This window comes from Lepidochelys kempii, chromosome 21 (assembly GCF_965140285.1).
Source record: "Lepidochelys kempii isolate rLepKem1 chromosome 21, rLepKem1.hap1, whole genome shotgun sequence".
NCBI lineage: Eukaryota > Metazoa > Chordata > Testudines > Cheloniidae > Lepidochelys > Lepidochelys kempii.
This window is the reverse complement of record NC_136400.1, coordinates 14,031,691-14,050,423: the sequence shown is the minus strand read 5'-3', so window position 1 is coordinate 14,050,423 and position 18,733 is coordinate 14,031,691. Positions and strand designations below refer to the sequence as shown.

The following is an 18,733-nucleotide window of genomic DNA, read 5'->3' as shown; positions in this document are numbered from 1 at the left end:
GTCCTGCCCCCACATGCCATAACAGGCTGGCGTTAGGGAGGGGAGGTCATGGCCTTGCCTCCTCCTCACCCTCAGCGGTGCACGAAGGGAGCCAGGCCGGCACTGTGACAGCCCCCACGTGGGGGAAGGGTGATGCGCCCTGTGCGTCCTGCTCCCAACACACTTGTGGTTAAGCTCCTACCAGGGCACCCCAGCTGCAGGTCCCCAGTGAAGCCTTTGGGACCCATATGCAACCTCTTACGCCCAGGTGCAAGGCCCTGGAGCTCTTCTCCGGCTCCCCGGGCACCGGTGCTCTGCCCGCGGTAGCAACCCCCTGGCGACGTGCTCGGGGAGGGCAGAGGGAGGAATGCCACAGGCAGGTCTGGCCGCTGCCGATCCACGCAGAGTGGAGTACGGCTTGCAAAGCAAAGCAGGACGCACCGCACAGACCAGGGGACAGATCTGGAAAGCCATTCCAGGCTGGGAGTCCCCCTGCTTCCCTCAGTGAAATCACTGACCTCCTGGGCTGAAGGAACAGCTGCAGCAGGATGCAGTCCCCCCTTGAGCTGAACAGAGGCTTCATTTCAGCGGTGTCTTTGTAAAGGAAACGGGCTGCATTCTTCGCGATGCGCTGGCCGTCACGCTCTGTCTGACTTTGTGAGGCAGGGAGGGATGCTGGAACGGGGCGGGGGACTCAGAAGCGTGATTGGGTAGGAGTCGGAAGATCACCTCCTAGGAGCTAGGATTTTCTGCAGCTCCAAACAGGAGGAGGGACCAGCATTGGCTGGTGAGCTACAGAGCAGCTGCAAGTCGTCTATACATGTGTGTATTGCATAGGGATCGGAGCGGTCCAAACCCCAGGTCTGAAAGGCTCCCTGCCTCACTGAGATCTCTACAAAGGCTCCAACGAGAGGGAGGGAGGGGTCATGTGGATGTAAAGCCAAAAGATTCAGGAATCTCTTCTGTGTCTGGAGAAACCCCCTGCAGATCCCCGCCCGAAGAAGCAATCTCCAGGGGGACGCCAAGGAGCACAAACCAAACAGAAATATGGAGACGGCCCTCTGGGAGCTGGCCGGGATCCAGAATCGAGAGAAGCACGTCCAGCTCACACTTGCTAGGGACAGACACTGGCAGCTGTTCCCAGGGGACAACGAGCAGTCAGTCCTTTTGGCACTGGGACTCCGGCTCCGGCGCTGTTCCGAGGTGCCCCTTGGTACTGGCTTGCTGTCCAATGGCCTCACAGTCAGCCCCCTTCAACCCTCCTCCCAGACTGCGCCAGGCATCACCTGGCTGAGCCCAGGGACCTGGACCTGCATTTAACCTCAAGGGTTCACAGTGCAAGTGTGAACATCCCTTAAATAGTGCTTCACTAAGAGATGGGAGCAGAGGAAGGAAGCTGTCTGGGTTTGTGCCCGACCTGGATCCCCTCCTGGGGAGCAGAGACCAGCTCTGCCTGTCTAGTCCTGGCTCTTTGCCTCAGCTCCACTCAAGAGCCTGCTTTGCTTTTACTGTTTCCCCACAGCTGGCTGAGGCCTTGACACCTCGTGGTGCTAGACTGTACATCTCCGGGACGGAGCCATCTGCTGATGGATCCATGGGCTGCAGATTCAGATTCAAGTTAGCTTCTCATGACTCAGGGGCTTTGGGGAGGTGGATCCCCTGAGGGGATTGCCTGGCTCTGCAAAGGGCTGTGGGTTAGGAGAAGTGAGCCAATTTGAGGGCACCACATTCACTCGTTACTCGGAGAGCAAAAGATGCACCAGCCACCAGAAGAGAGGCCCTCACCGAGGCCCCTTGGGCACTGGATGTAACGATCCATTATGGACAACTGGCTGTCTCACAAAGCCTCTCAATCCTCCAGGGCTTCAGGATCTCCTCTCATGTGGCCTGCAAGCTGATCCCATTGCAGCAGTGATAGCAAACTCTAGTTCACTCGACAGCTGACACTAACAACCCCAACCACGACCCCAGTGTTCTTAAACCCCCCCCCCCCCCCCGCCCCTCCAATGCAACGTCAGAGAAATGGATGAGCTGCTTCCATGACTGCTCCAGAAGGTGAACAAAGGGAGGGACAGACAGATGAGCAGGGGGAGGCCTTTTACCTTTGTGCTTTGGGATGTTCTACTCCTGGGTCAGAAATTGCTCCACCCCTTGTGGTTGACCTGGATTGAATGGTTCTGTGCCACGCAACCACCTACACTGGGGATCTGCACAGGGAATTTCATGAAGGAGAACATCAGCCTTTCTAAGTTGTTCCAGACCATCCAGTTTGAACCTGAATAATTCTTCCTCCAAAGCTGGTGTCTGAGCATGGTCAGCCACACCAGCTGGATCTGGCTAAAATCTGTGGAGAATCCCACTTAGGAACCCTTGAAATCACAAGACCGACCACAGACCTTCTCCTTTACTGCTCAGGAAGGGACTTAATACTCTTGACACCTTCCAAGGGAGCCCAGCTCACCGATGGAAGCTGTCGACCATCTTTAGGTGCACTCTGAGATCTTTCTTAGTCAGGTGGTCCAGCATCCGAGCATCAACGAGACACTCCATGAAGTAGCTGCGATACTGCGGGAGCCCCAGACTAGGCAGCCATTCATTCCCAATCCATTCATGGTTCATGTCCCCATAGGCCAGCGTCTGTGAAAGCAAAGGGAAAAGCGTGCATACATGCCGGCTCTCAGCAGCCCTGCAGACACAACTTTCCAGGGGACTCGTTGGTGGCACTTTAGGACATGTTGGTGCAAGATGTTTTTTCCAAAGCTCTTGCATTTAGAAGAAGGTGGGTCATTTTCAGCTGAATTGGTTTTACTGGGAATTTTGCTTTGGCAAATGTCTGTCCAGTTACTAATAAATTGTGTTTTAATAAGTTAATAACTTGAGTCAGTGCTTCTCTGTCTGAGCAGACATGTCACAGATTAGAGAAATACAGATGAAAAGCCAGTATAAAATGCCCCAACCCTGGATGGATTGATGGAAGAAGGGACCCTTGGATCCCAAAGCATGACCCTCCCTTGTCTGAGCTAAGGGACCCAGCTCTGTTAGCCAAGGCTGAAGCTAGCGTTGGGCAGGAAATGGCTTTCCCATGAGACTCTGAAAATTCTCTCTCTCAAACTGGGACAAAAAATTTAAAGTCTTGAAAACTTCCACAAACTGAAAAATCCAAAAAAATTTTCAGATCGAGTCTATTGAACGCTTTGTTCTGATAATCTCAAAACATTTTGTTTCAATTTTGACCTGTTTAATTTTTTTTTTACTTTTTAAACCTTAAATTAACTTAAATTTCAAAACAAAAATGGCACTTGTGCCTCTCTAAAAAGTCAAAACGAGACGTTCCAGCAATTTCAAAACTTTTTTTTTCCAATTAATTTTTCAGAACAGGAAATTCAGTGGCATCCACCCTTTCCTGCAAACAGTTAGGTTTTGATAAAGTGGCATTTTCAGATTAAAAAAATATTTTGTCGAAAAATTCCTGACTAATTCTAGCTGCAGCAAACTCTTCAACCTCTATATATGCCCCAGCCACCATTAAAGGGTGACAGAGCGCCATGTTGCGTGGGCATGGGCTACATTGTTCTTATTAAGTGTAACCAGTTGGATACTTGCCTACAGTATCTCACACAGACGTTGTGAGGCTTAATTAACTTTTGCAAGGCATTTTGCAATGGTTGGATGAATGATGTTCTATAAATCAAAATTAAAACCAGGGGCCAAAAATTTTCCCCTCTCAATATTTTGCTACTTAAATTTCATAATGTAAATGTTATGCTGGTAACAGGGCAACTCGTAGAACATTTGCTGAGAAAAGCTCAGCGGCTCAGCATTCTCCGATGCCCGGGGACTGCTCAGCACTTCTCCGGTTTAAGCCCCACTTCTGGAAGTAAGGCAGAAATGTAGACAGTTAAATGTAAATCAGGAAGGAGGAGAGAAAGGGCCTCCTGCTCCACTGCCCTGCCCCCTGGTGCGGTTACTGAAGCCAGTCTCAAGTCAGTTTAAAATGCCACCCCATCCACACAGCAGTTCAGCACCCACTTTGCACCAGGTGCAGGGCAATCAAGGATCAGGCCCAAATGATACTATCGTTAACTCCGACCACATCGGCAAGTGAGCAGGACTCACATGGGTGGGTATGCCCTGGAGGACTACACGTGGTTTATCAACCCCTGTTTTTTAATCCTTGGCAGGAAGCACTCTCCCACCTCTACGTATCCCTAAAACAGACCCTGTTCCAATACCGGGAGGGGGGCAGTGTTGTCTTCCTACCAGGAAAGGCAATTTGCTTGACATCACTTCAGTATTTCTTCATTCCCTGCCCCCACCCCTGTATAAATGGATATTTCCTTCCCTCCCGGGGGAATGAGGAGGTCAGCCAATGCTGCCAGATGTGCAGCGCTGCAGCTGTTCTCAGGATCTTTATTACTGTTGCTAATGGAGGGCTTTCCTCTTTTCTCCTGCAAAGGACAGTCACGCGCCGAACAGAACAGAGATGTCTTGTCTTTAGCTACAAAGCCAGTGATGCATTTGACAGGCATGGCTGATCAAACAGAACAGGCGAGGGGCTAGGTTACTAAGGGTGGTGGGGAGAGAGGAGGGATTGCATCGCTGCTGGAACACTGCTACACTGCCTGCCCTATGGTTTTTACCAAGTCCCGGGAAGGAAAGTCCTGGCTAACATGCTCTAGAGGTGCCCAGATGATCAGAACTGGAATCCAGATCTGGTCTCAAAATCAGAGCTCCCCAGAAACTGGGATTGGGGGAATGGTTTGGGCCCAACCAGCTCATTCATTCATCCAGCCATTTGCCAGCTTTACTAACAGACTATGGAGTGGATGGACGATGACCGGTGACCACAGGGCATGCCATGTATGGGGAGATGAGATCACAAGCATTTTTACTCGACATGGGTCCCCAATTTTAGAAAACCATTTCCAGGCAGCAGGGAACCCAGAGCTGAGAGTTAACACAGTCACACAGCGCTTTTAGCCATGTATTTTTCATGCCTCGGAAATGGCGAAGGCCCCTGCCCTGACACGCCAAATCTCAGCCTAGTCTGTCACCTGCAGTACACAAACCCAGAAATGGTGTGCTGTGTTAGTTCCTGGGACAGCTAAAACGGGAGTCAAAAGAAACATGGCATTCCACCGCAACCAGCAATGAAAGGGCCATGTTCCTGGTGCGGGAGCGTACGGGCTAATACATGTTATTGGTTGGTGAGAGCTAAGAGATGAAGCTCCAGCCCCGGGAACACTATCCCCGCCTTACAATGACACAAAGGAAGAGTCAACAAACCACAAGAGAAAAGAAGAAGTGTTTTTCCCCTGCCTTTGAGCATTCTCTGTGCTGCCTTCACCGACCTTCCAGTGACGTCCCTTTGGGGGCAGGGTTTAAGGGGCAAAAGGGCGGGGCTAAATGCTGAATAATTGTCCGAGGGAGTGGAAACGGAGTGATGTGATTGGACACACACAGTGTCACTAGGGCATTCAATTCGCAAGAGGGTTGTGTGAGATTCTCTGGGCGACGGCCCTGCTCCTGACCCCGGTTCGCCTAGCTAACAGACATGGAAAGAGATGACATAGAGGTCTCACCTGTGCCCAGCTGCCCTCCTCTGTGTCCTAATTGTAACAAATGTAGCATGTCAACAAAAACAACAGGTAAAGTCAGTACCTCTGCCCCGGGGGGATCACGCCCTTCGAACATGAATAGAACAGAACACAGATCTGAAAGGTGATACATTGCGGTCAGAGGAAAGGTACGAGAGAGACTCGGGGTCCTTTGCGAGAGTCCTGACCTGAGTCAGCCAGACAGGAAATGGGAATGCTCACTTCATATGCAACTCAGGAACATGTGTCTCTCAGCTAGACTGCAAATGAGCCCTGGTGCAATCCTGATCCTGCGTGAATCAAAGGGAGTTTTGCCACTGGCTTCAATGGGGCCAGGTGTTCACCCTGGATACCATCAACAGTGCTGCTACGCTCCAGGAGTCCTGTTCTCCCCAGCATTTACTTCGGGCACAGACGCCTCTAGAGCACACGCTCGTTGTGACAAGCGGGTGTAGCACTGGGCAGAGATGCCAGGCTGACAGCCTCCATTTCCCAAAGTACAGACACAAGTCAGACAGCGGCAGTGCAAACTTCCACCGCATCGCCCGGCCAGCTTGCGCCATCCCTGACCTGGACACTATGCCAGTGACCCATACTCAACACCTGCAGGGCCAACGCAGGCCGATTAACATCCCTTGTGACGGCAGGTTTTGTGATGCGGACACCTGGCCACTAAGAAAGAGACTGAGACCCCTAAAGTCCTGGCCCCACTGAAATAAATGGAAGTTTGGCCCATGACTTTGGGGACAGGGGTGGGGGAGGGTGTCAGGATTTCACATTCTGGGCTGGTTTCTCTGAACCTTCTTGAGTTCAGTGGGTCTTTTTCTTTTTTACTACAGGTGGACAGAGAGACACAGTCATCATGGTCTCAGCAAAACCAACAGGACCTTGAAAAAGGAGAAAATATTTCTTATTTGGGGGAACAAAAAGGCAGCTGTAGAAACTGCCAAGTTATTAAAAGCTGAAAAGCAGCTTCTAAGCATGCACAAACCATTTTCCAAAAGGCACCTTGCTATGACTGCATGAGATACAGATCTCTTTCCATTCAACTGGACTGAGATTTCAGCACAAACACGCCTTCAGCTTGGTAACTGACATGCTGTTCAGATGGGAGATGGGATTAGACAAGAAACTAACCGTTTTGGTGGAAGTTGCCATGTTCTCCATCTCCTCGTGTGTGAGCCAGACATTTCCAGAGGACTAGAGGGAAAAGGTCAGAAAGGTCAATCAGAGAAAGATCAACAGCATGTTACAACAGGAGCACAGCGGTCTGCTCAAAATTCTTAAAAAGAAAAGGGGGACTTGTGGCACCTTAGAGACTAACCAATTTATTTGAGCATAAGCTTTCGTGAGCTACAGCAGCTTATGCTCAAATAAATTGGTTAGTCTCTAAGGTGCCACAAGTCCTCCTTTTCTTTTTGCGAATACAGACGAACACGGCTGCTACTCTGAAACCTGTCAAAATTCTTAGTGAAGCAAGTTCAACTAGAAACGGTATTTCAGGTTCTACAGTGGATTACAATGACACACATACAGGCTTTATGGTTGGATTCTTCTCTCCCACTGGTTTCACACCAGGAATTACTGCTCATTTACACCAGATTGAGATCAGAATCTGGTTCTGTTTATCTAAATCGAAAGGACACTGGTGGATTCCTCGCATTCTTGTCAAGAAACACACTTTCAGCTTCCATGAAATTTACCTAGGACTCCTTACCTTAGTAAAAGAGACAAGACGTGTGACAGGACAGAACGATGAGCCGTGCTGAGAAGGGTGCGCCCAGCCACCCCATTCCAAGAACAAAGAGCACATTTAAAATGGATAAAATGCAGTAATATTTCACACAGTGCGTATTTAATTAGTGGAATTTGTTGCTCCGGAATACCAGTGCGAGGAAAAGATGGTTACCTACTTGTAACTGGTTACAGAGTAGCAGCTGGGTTAGTCTGTATTCGCAAAAAGAAAAGGAGGACTTGTGGCACCTTAGAGACTAACCAATTTATTTGAGCATAAGCTTGCATCCGATGAAGTGAGCCGTAGCTCACGAAAGCTGATGCGGCAAATAAATTTGTTAGTCTCTACTCGTAACTGTTGTTCTTTGAGATGTGATGCAGATGTGTCTGCTACTTAGATGTGTGCGTTCCCAGAGCACTCGAGTCGGAGAACTTTGCCTTGCAGTACCCACAGGGCAGCACTCAGCCCCTCCCCTGGCCACAGAAGGCCAGCACCACCCTGACCCTCTCAGTTCCTTTGCACCAAATGTCATAAGCACAGACTCCGATGCAGAGGGGACGGAGGGTGGGCCGTGGAATACACGTCCGCATCACACCTCGAAGAACAACAGGTACAGGTAGGTGAGTGTTTTTACTTCTTCGAGTAGATGACATTTCTAAGTGACATCCCGATATTGGACATTGGCAGGGTTGCCACTTGGTCCTCTGGGCATGCATCTACCAATCACTGCTGCGCCCAAATCAGATGCAAACTTGGGGAAGGCAATCCTGCAGCCCTTGTTTAAACAGACTCCGAGCTCTACCTCCCATGCACACCGCTCGGGAGTCACCTAAGTAGAAGACATGGCTGCTGCAGCTACTGACCGCCACAGTGGCATCTCTTCATGGCCGGGGTGTATACTCCCAAAGAACGTAAAGTAGCTCAGGGGGCAGGGGGGTCTTTAAAAGAGTGCAGAGTTTCGTCTTCTTTTCTGAAAATAAAACCTGGCCATCAGACAGCAGCTTATGCGTATTCTCCTGAGGGAAGCCTGCCCGAGGTGGCACCCATCTACCTCCGGAGGTCCTGATACACCTGAAAGTCCTTGGGTCCCGAGGGAGGGGAAGATTCCGGCAGGGGAGAGTCGACCAAGGCAGTTCACTGCATCAGCAACAGGTCCTGTTCTGGCGCCGTAAGATCTGGTTGGAATAACCCGAGTCCAGGAGGATGGACTCAGCAGTCACCGGCCACTGAGATGGTTTGACCGAGGGAGCCACCATCGGGACTGGTGATCTCACTCTGGAGCGCGTCGAAGAGCGGGACCTTAGGGACCGAGGAACGTCCCAAGGAGTCTAAAGAGGCCACTGGGCGTCTGGATAAAGCATTGGTGGCCAGTAGGCACTAGGCCAAGAGCCCCGTCTTGACTGCAGTACAGATGCCAATCTCGGTACCAATGGTGATCCGCAGGCAATCTCTGGTGTCTGTTTGATGACGAGGGAGAAGATGACCCTGACCTGGATAATGGGGAGTCCCAGAGGGTCTCTAGTGACAACAGGGGAGCCAGCATTGACAGGGAAAACAAATAGTCAGACATCTGAAGCCCCATACGGGGGCAGCATTAGTGCTGAAGAGGAATGGGGGATTGGTACCAGTGGCCCTGAGTGAGGCACACCCACATGGTACCAGAAGAGGTGCTGGTACCTAGGCTAAGGGCGTACCAAAGATGCTCCACAGTCTGAGGCCCGGGTGGTACGAGCTCTGGTGCTGATGAACCTGGCGGCTCTGTGACGTGCCAAGGGCAGAGTTGGGATGAGGCGGTAGAAACCATGGCATCAGAGAACTCCGGAACAAGTGGAGAATCCAGGACTGAGAGGCAAAGCAGGTCAGATGCCACCAGGTAGCTGTTGGCATGGAGACAGTCAGTGCTGGTGCTGATGTTAATTGGTACCGGACTCAATGGATGCCTCATGAGTGGAGTGGAGGAACTGGAATTGATGGTAGGGACTCTCGGCATGGTACTGGGGAGCAGTTAGACAGACCTGCTCCATCCTGTGTGCCAGAGGGAGTACGGTGCCGGTCAGCGCTCCTCTTGGAAGAAGAAGAGGAGTCTTCCTGAGCCCTGGAATGGTCCCAGCTCATTTTACAGGACCTTTTCCTCACCGTACCAAAGGAGGGAGAACGACCTCTCTTCCTCTTGTGGGAAACATCAATGCCCGAGTGCGGGGCGGCATCGCTTGCTGGCTCCGAATGCGACTGCCGATCAGGCGAGGTCGCGATGCCGAAGCGAGCCTCATGGCCTGCTCCAACAGGGTGACTATTTAACTGGGTGGTTGTTGGTTTGAAAAGTGTGAATTGGGAGTGCTTCGTTCCAGGTGGGCCTTGAGTGGTTGACTGGAAGGAGTTAGCCTGGGAGTTCGCCTGAGGGGAGTTCCCGCAGAGTTTTTGCCTTTCAGGCTTCTGTGAGCAGTAAATACAACATCTGAAGACGCTCTTAGAAGGAAGACAATAGGGATAGTGACCCATCAGCTGTTGTGACCTGCCCAGGATGTGCCATGTTGGTCTTTCTCCCAGAGGGTAGAAGTGACTTCGTCTGTACGAAGCGCAAGCTGGTCTCTGTATTGGAAGAGAAGGTTAAAGGACTAGAGACCCAAGTGTCAACCCTGCGTTGCGTCAGAGAAAACGAAGACTTTCTGGATGGAAGTCAGCATTTGGTACTGCGGGCACAGCATGCTGAAGAATCAGAGAGGGAAGCGCAGAACGGGGAAGAAAATTGGCAGCATGTGACCTCCAGAAGAAGAAAGAGGAGAACCTGTGTGCCCCCCAACACAGATAGAGGTGCGAAATTGTTTTCAGGCTCTCTGCACAGGTACTGCAGTGGAGAATGGTTTGGAAGAGTTATCTGAGGGAAGGGATCAGAAGGAGACCCCATCGACCAGAAGGCATGGGATGCATTGTCCTAGGGATGGGGGTTCCATGACCACCACTCCCAAGAGGAGGAGACGGGTGGTGGTGGTCGGGGACTCCCTCCTAAGTGGGACGGAGTCATCCATCTGCAGTCCAGATTGGGAAACTCGAGAAGTGTGCTGCTTGCCTGGAGCTAGAATTCAGGATGTGATGGAGCATTTGCCGAGACTGATCAAGCCCTCAGACCACTAGCCCTTCCTACTTCTCCACGTGGGCCTTCAGTGGGTCACTGCAGACTATGTGGCTCTGGGAAGAAGGATAAAGGAGTTTGAGGTACAAGTCGTGTTCTCGTCCATCCTCCCTGTTGAAGGAAAAGGCCCAGGTAGGGACCATCGAATTGTGGAGGTAAATGGTTACACAGGTGGTGTCGGAGAGAGGGCTTTGGATTCTTCGACCATGGGATGTTGTTCCAGGAAGGAGGATTGCTAGGAAGAGATGGGATGCACCTAATGAAGAGAGGGAAGAGCATCTTTGGAAGCGGCCTTGCTAACCTAGTGAGGAGGGCTTTAAACTAGGTTCACTGGAGGATGGAGACCTAAGCCCTGAGGTAAGTGGGGAAGTGGGATACCGGGAGGAGGGTGCAACAGGGGAGGCCTCCTGATTCATACTGAGAAAGCAGGGCAATCGGCTAGCTTAGGTGCCTGTACACGAACAAAAGAAGCCTGGGAAAGAAGCAGAAAGAATTGGAAGTCCTGGCACAGTCAAGGAACTATAATGTGATTGGAACAACAGAGACTTGGTGGGGTAACTCAGATGACTGAAGCATTCTCATGGATGGGTGTCAACTGTTCATGAAGGACAGGCGGGGGAGAAAAGATGGGGGAGTTGCACTGTATGTAAGGGAGAGTAGGATTGCTCAGAGCTCCAGGAAGAAACTGGAGAAAAGCCTGTTGAGAGTCTTTGGGTTAAGTTTAGAGGCGAGAGCAACAAGGGTGATGTCGTGGTGGGCGTCTGCTACAGACCACCAGACCAGGGGGATGAGGTAGACGAGGCTTTCTTTGGACAACTAACAGAAGTTTCCAGAGCACAGTCCCTGGTTCTCATGGGGGACTTCAATCACCCTGACATCTGCTGGGAGAGCAATACAACAGTGCACTGATAATCCAGGAAGTTTTTGGAGAGAGTTGGGGACAACTTCCTGGAGCAAGTGCCGGAGGAACCAACTAGGGGCCGTCATCCTCTTGACCTGCTGCTCACTAACAGGGAAGAATTGGTAGCGGAAGTAGAAGTGGGTGACAACCTGGGCAGCAGTGACCATGAGATGGTCGAGTTCAGGACCCTGACAAAATGAAGAAAGGAGAGCAGTAGGATACGGATCCTGGACTTCAGAAAACCAGACTTTGATTCCTTCAGGGAACTGATGGGTAGGATCCCCTGGGAGGCTAATATAAGGGGAAAAGGAGTCCAGGAGAGCTGGCTGTATTTTAAAGAATCCTTACTGAGGGCGCAGGAACAAACCATCCTGACGTGCAGAAAGAATAGCAAATATAGCAGGCGACCAGCTTGGCTTAACGGAGAAATCTTTGGTGACCTTATAAGAAGCGGAAACTTGGACAGATGACTAGGGAGGACTATAAAAATATTGCTTGAGCATGCAGCAGTGAAATCAGGAAGACCAAAGCAAAATTGGAGCTGCAGCTAGCAAGGGATGTGAAGGGTAACAAGAAGGGTTTCTACAGGTATGTTAGCAACAAGAAAGTGGTCAGGGAAAGTGTGGTCCCCTTACTGAATTAGGAGGCAACCTAGTGACAGAGGATGTGGAAAAAGCTGAAGTACTCAATGCTTTTTTTGCCTCGGTCTTCACAGACAAGGTCAGCTCCCAGAGTATGGGGAGGAGGTGAGCAGCCCACAGTGGTGAAAGAACAGGTTAAGGACGATTTAGAAAAGCTGGACATGCACAAGTCCATGGGGCTGGATGCAATGCATCCGAGGGTGCTGAGGGAGCTGGCGGATGTGATTGCAGAGCCATTGGCCATTATCTCTGAGAACTCATGGTGATCAGGGGAGGTCCCAGAAGATTGGAAAAAGGAAAATATAGTGCCCATCTTTTAAAAAAGGAAAAAGGAGAACTACAGACTGGCCAGCTTCACCTCAGTCCCTGGAAAAATCATGGAGCAGGTCCTCAAGGAATCCATTTTGAAGCACCTGGAAGAGGGGAAAGTGATCAGGAACAGTCAACATGGATTCACCAAGGGCAAGTCATGCCTGACCAACCTGATTGCTTTCTATGAGGAGATAACTGGCTCTCTGGATATGGGGAAAGCGGTGGACGTGATATACCTTGACCTTAGCAAAGCTTTTGGTACGGTCTCCCACAGTACTCTATCCAGCAAGTTAAAAAAGTGTGGATTGCTTGAATGGACTATAAGGTGGACAGAAAGCTGGCTATATTGTCAGATTCAATGGGTAGTGATCAATGGCCCAATTTCTAGCTGGCAGCCGTTATCAAGTGGAGTGCCCCAGAGGGTTGGTCCTGGGGCCGGTTTTATTCAACATCTTCATTAATGATCTGGAGGATGGTGTGGACTGCACCCTCAGCAAATTCACGGATTACACTAAGATGGGGAGAGAGGTAGATATGCTGGAGGGTAGGGATATGATACAGAGGGACCTAGACAAGTTAGAGGATTGGGCCAAAAGAAATCTGATGAGGTTCAGCAAGGACAAGGGCAGAGTCCTGCACTTAGGACGGAAGAATCCCACGCACTGCTACAGACTAGGGACCGACTGGCTAAGTGGCAGTTCTGTTGAAAAGGACCTGGGGATTACAACGGATGAGAAGCTGGATATGAGTCAACCATATGCCTGTGTTGCCAAGAAGGCTCACGGCATATTGGGCCGCATTAGTAGGAGCATTGCCAACAGATCGAGGGAAGTGATTATTTCCCTCTGTTCGGCACTGGCGAGGCCACATCTGGAGTACTGCATCCAGTTTTCGGCCCCCCACTACCGAAAGGATGTGGACAAATTGGAGAGTCTAGGAGAGGGCAATGAAAATGATTAGGGGGCTGGGGCACATGACTTACGAGGAGAGGCTGAGGGAATTGGGCTTGTTTAGTCTGCAGAAGAGAAGAGCGAGGGGGGATTTGATAGCAGCCTTCAACTACCTGAAGGGGGGTTCCAAAGAGGATGGAGTTCAGCTGTTCTCAGTTGTGGCAGATGACAGAACAAGGAGCCATGGTCTCAAGTGGCAGTGCGGGAGGTCTAGTTTGGATATTAGGAAACATTATTTCACTAGGAGGGTGGTGAAGCACTGGAATGGGTTCCCTAGGGAGGTGGTGGAATCTCCATCCTCAGAGGTTTTTAAGGCCTGGCTTGACAAAGCCCTGGCTGGGATGATTTAGTTGGGGATTGGTCCTGCTTTGAGCAGGGGGTTGGACTAGATGACCTCCTGAGGTCCCTTCCAACCCTGGTATTCTATGATTCTATGAGTCTCATCGCCCAAGTTCTCTTTGTGAATGACTTGCAGATGGCGCACCTCTCACCTCGTGTGGGGGTCACTGCTGGGGATGGCCGCCCCACAGGACAGACAGTGGTTGAACCCTGGTGAGAGAGTAGACAGCCACTATAACTGAACTAACATAAACTTACCCAGAGGTACTACGAACGGCTATACGTAAGAAAAAAATTCTCAAAAACAGACCAATGAGCAGGGGGTGAAACATCGCATGGAGCTCTGACTGTAGCCACACCTGGTGAGAAGGAACTGAGGGGGCTGGAGTGGTGCTGCCCTGCCCGGGGCACGAAGCGTGAGTGCCGCCCCTTTGGGCACTGCTGGGCAAAGTTCTCCGGCTCTGGTGCGCTGGGCATGCACACACCTAAGTAGCACAAAACAAAGTCAACAAAGGAGCAAGAATAGCACCACTGTTACACTACGTAGGCTGAAGCATATATCATTCCTCATATTCCAGAGGTCAGGAGGCCTGGATCAGGAAGGAATTTCACCCTTATGGAAAGTATCGGGCAATTGGCCAGGTACATCATGAGGGTTTTAGGTCTTCCTCTGAAGCTTCTGGCATTGACCGGAGATGGAGACAGGATACTGGATGGACCAGACAGTTTGTTGCAACATGGCAAGGCATATATGTTCCTTACAAAGCATTAATTCATCCTGGAACATGAGCACTGCTTGAACGTAGATTCCCAGACTTCTAGTACTTCAGCTTTTCAGAGGCTGAATGAAATCCAAACAGCAGATCCAGTGAGAAGATGACATTCACTAGGAGGGTGGTGAAGCATTGGAATGGGTTTCCTAGGGAGGTGGTGGAACCTGTGAGGTTTTTAAGGTCAGGCTTGACAAAGCCCTGGCTGGGATGATTTAGTTGGGGATTGGTCCTGCTTTGAGCAGGGGGTAACCTCCTGAGGTCCCTTCCAACACCGATAGTCTACGATTCTATGATTAGCACAAACCACTTTATCTTTCACTGGGAGGAAGCAGTCTGTTATAGCTCCCACTCCCATCGTCAGGCTGTTTCAAGCTGAAGCAATGGTCTTGTGAATTCCTGCTCACCTGCAAGTGAGCAAGAAAAATGAAACTCTGCTCCCTTCACAGCCGGCTCCACTGGATCATCTCTGGTATCAAGTATGGAAGAAAAACTGCTTTTTCCTTTGGAAAAGCTGGCAGGGTACACTGTCCTCCATATCGTCTTTCTCTGACAGGAGGATGGATGGCACCCCATAAACAGGGTCAGGGTCTCCGCCATGTTATATACAAGAATCTCTGCAGCCGTGAAGCACTTACCGTCCTCGAGGTGGGCGGAGCCGAAGGACTTGTTAACGACACCATTTCCTGAATGGCCAGACGCAATTTCAGCCGGTGAAGGGGGTTGCTGATGCCGATCTCTCTCTGGATCTCTGTATCGGACAAGGCAGACATGATGGCACCGCTCTTCACGTTGGCTCTGCAGGCTGCAACATACCAGGCGGGCATGCCCACCCACAGCTGGCAACACAGAGGAAAGCAGAGGGTTTCATATCAAGGTCAGGCTTGACAAAGCCCTGGCTGGGATGATTTAGTTGGGATTGGTCCTGCTCTGGGCAGGGAGTTGGACTAGATGGCCTCCAGAGGTCCCTTCCAACCCTGATATTCTATGTGCCCATCTCCACCTAGACACACACGTGCTAACAAGGGACACAACCGCCGAGACTGAGGGTTCAGCTCAGTGGTTTGAGCACTGGCCTGCTAAACCCAGGGTTGTGAGTTCAATCCTTGAGGGGGCCATTTAGGGATCTGGGGCAAAAATTGGAGATTGGTCCTGCGTTGAGCAGGGGGTTGGACTAGATGACCTCCTGAGGTCCCTTCCAACACTGATATTCTATGCTTCTATGATTGATCTTTTTGAATCATTTCATTAAAGCTATGTCCACATATCCCCAGACAATTCCCATTGCAATGACAGGCTAAGGAGCCTGGCTCCATCAGCATAGAGCTGGAGTCGTTCTATGCTCCTGATACTCTAGGACAGTGGTTCTCAACCAGGGGTACGCATACCCCTGGGGGTACTCAGAGGTCTTCCGGGGGTACATCAACTCATCTAGAGATTTGCCTAGTTTTACAACAGGCGACATAAACAGCACTAGCAAAGTCAGTACAAACTAAAATTTCATACAGAGAATGACTTCTTTATACTGGGCCATATACTATACACGGAAATGTAAGTACAATATTTATTTTCCAACTGCTTTATTTTATAATCCTATGACAAAAATGAGAAAGTCAGCCATGTTTCAATACTGTAGTGCCCAGGGGCTGTACCCAAGTGCCCCCCATCCCCGGCTGCGGTCCCGAGACCAGTGGCTCTCAACCTTTCCAGAATACTGTCCCCCTTTCAGGAGTTTGATTTGTCCTGCGTACCCCCAAGTTTCACCTCGCTTTAAAAAGTAGTGTGATGTGCCACTTTTGTATTTTTAGGTCCGATTTATGTACCGCAGAAGAGGGGAGAGGAACAGCATGAACACAAGGTCTATCGTGAGTCGCACAATGGATATGTTCCTGTCTCGAGCTGAGCGAATAAACAATTTCCCAGTTTGGTGGATGAACCAAAAAAAAACCCAAAAAACCAAAAATCCGTTTCAGGTTGAAATGAAAAACAAAACAACAAACAAAAAATTAAAGTTGGGTCAAACAAAACATTTTGTTCAACCTGGAATGAATTTGGGGTGTTTTTTTTGGTTTCGTGTTCAGGGTTGGGTTTGTTTTTTACCCCTTTTTATGTTCATTTTCACAAATCTAGCTCAACAAAATGAAGCTGTTCAATTAGACAATGTCAAAATGAAAGGTTACAGCTTCTTCCTCCTGCCAAAACTATCCACTGAATTCAACCCAAATCCGCAAATCATTTCGGTTGACCAAAACCTGCACTTTTCAGCAAATAAACTATCCGTCCAAAATTTTTCGCCCAGCTCTATTTGCGACAGTGTCAACCTCTCCACTAAAATGCCCAGCCTCACCTCCAGCCAAGAGACCACCGTCGGTCCATCCCACTGAGCAAAGGGCATGCCTTTCCTTCGAGCATCTTCCAAAAGCTCATGCCTGGAAGGAAACGGTGAGGGAAGAGTTAGGCACTGAGGGCCAGGTTCTCCACGCACACACACATTGCCTCTACCAAGTGCTGCAGGCTCACTACCTCCCACGCCTTCAGGCAACGTGGTGGGAGCTAAGAAGAGGGTGCTGAAGACAGTTATCTGCAAGACACAGGTACATATGGACAAACCCAGCAGAAGTACAATGGGCACAGAAGCAATCGCTACAGGCAGTAGGACACTGTACTTAGCAACACAATAATAGAGGTATGGCTGACTCAGGAAAGGGAGCGGTGACCAGATGTCTCGGCTCAGCAGGACCTGGGTGGAGAGAGAGAGACTCGGGATTCAGGATTCCCAGATCGGCCAAGCCTTGCTGCCAGCTTGCAGGACTCCCCCTCCCTGCCTCACACAGGAGCAGAGAAACAGGCATGCTTACTTCTTCCTCAGCCGCCGGTCCCTCTCTGCTTGGGCTCCCAGCTTGCCAAGTCCCAGCGAATCTTGTATGCTGAGCTCAGGATCGGACATCAGAACTAGGAAAGGAGTCAAACCGTTTCGAAGGTTAGACTAGCCATCGTCTAGTCCCCAGCTCCTGCCCCCAAGCAGTCACGGCCACCTGCCTAGTGCTGTGCCACGTGGGCACGCATGGCTCCAGCACAGGGTGACCCATGACAGAGAGGGCGACACGCCCACTCCGACCCATTTACAGTACAACAGATGCTACCCACCCCACAGTCTCTGGACCCTTTGGTGAGGCCAACCAAGGGTGTTTTTTTTTCCATCCAGTTCTTCCAGATGTCCCATTCCTTTTGACGTCAAGAGCTTTATAATTACAATAATACCGTACTTAGCACTTCCGACATGCTCTGCATTTCAGAGGGCTTTGCAGAATGTATCTAGCCCGGCAGCAGGGTAAGATTTCAGGAAAGCAAATTTGAGGGAATTAAGGCATCGAATGAGCGAGGAGCAATAGGAGGCAGCGTTAAGCTCTGACCTACACCCAACCGTTGGGCCCCGTCAATTCGGCGGGTATGGTTCTAGCCGGACAGCTCCACTCTTGTGGCTGCAGTTATCCTGCTATGAATGTGCGTGCGGCTACGTCTACACTCTTGCATGGAAAGGGGAATAAGCAATGCACCTTTATATCAGTATAACTGTACCCACACGAGGGGATATACCGGTCCTGCTAGAACACTAAAGAATCACCCACCCTGACAGACGTCGCTGCCCCTGCGTAGAGGCCAAGCCGAAGTCAGCAGCTGTAGCATGGCCGTGCATGCCCAGAGACTGTAAGGACACAGTCCTTCAGAGCAGGGCTAACTGTTTAACAGAGACCTAACCCTGCCTAGAACAAGGCTTGGTTCCCCACTCTGCACCTGCCACGCAGACAGCAGCCCCCCCTCTCCCCCCAGTCTCTCATGCTGAATCCCAAGCAAGAGAGACAGCCACTCGGAAGGTGCTTCCCAGGGCCTGTCACCCCACATCACACCCTGCCCTTCTTTACAGGGGAAGGAAGAGACTCAGACCGTGGCCGGTGGCTCCGTCTCGGCTCAGCTGAATCAGACGGCCTTTCTCTTTCTTGCCGAACAAGCGCCCAATGGAAGATTTGATTCCTTTTCTCTTGGAGCCTTTGTGCAGGGAGTCCTGGCTGCTGGTACTGCTGCTCAGGTTGCTTGTCTGCTCCTCCAAAGAGCTAAGAAAGGGGGCAGGGGGGAAGAGAGAACAGGCAAAACCTTCAGATTGTTCTTTATTTGGAGCAGCACCAAGTAGCAGCACCCGGAGCAATGAGCAGGGAAACCCAGACGTCCCCCCCAGAGCCTGCTACTCCCCCAAGGGAGCAGTAAACCTTCTTTGTGTTTACACACCACGCACTCCAGACTGCACACACAGGAACTGAGCAGTAGCCATGCACGGCCAGCCTCTGGCACTGCCGAGCAGTGGGGGAAAAGAGATGCTGGCC

At 50.7% G+C, this 18,733-nt stretch overlaps 1 protein-coding gene across 10 annotated transcripts in view; it reads right to left on the bottom strand.

Annotated features, from left to right (window-relative positions):
* Positions 1 to 18,733, bottom strand: part of PPFIA4 (PPFI scaffold protein A4) — a 166,069-nt gene that overhangs the window by 16,874 nt on the left and 130,462 nt on the right. For 9 of the 10 annotated variants that reach the window (XM_073320166.2, XM_073320175.2, XM_073320172.2 and 6 more), the window contains 7 exons: positions 18,300 to 18,466; positions 17,213 to 17,306; positions 16,702 to 16,783; positions 14,993 to 15,193; positions 6,714 to 6,776; positions 5,562 to 5,588; positions 2,441 to 2,616 (listed from right to left, as the gene is read on the bottom strand). In XM_073320166.2, coding sequence (XP_073176267.2) covers positions 2,441 to 2,616; positions 5,562 to 5,588; positions 6,714 to 6,776; positions 14,993 to 15,193; positions 16,702 to 16,783; positions 17,213 to 17,306; positions 18,300 to 18,466 — 810 coding nt within the window. The remainder of the gene's footprint in view (positions 1 to 2,440; positions 2,617 to 5,561; positions 5,589 to 6,713; positions 6,777 to 14,992; positions 15,194 to 16,701; positions 16,784 to 17,212; positions 17,307 to 18,299; positions 18,467 to 18,733) is intronic. The other variant, XM_073320174.2, reaches the window with a different exon arrangement.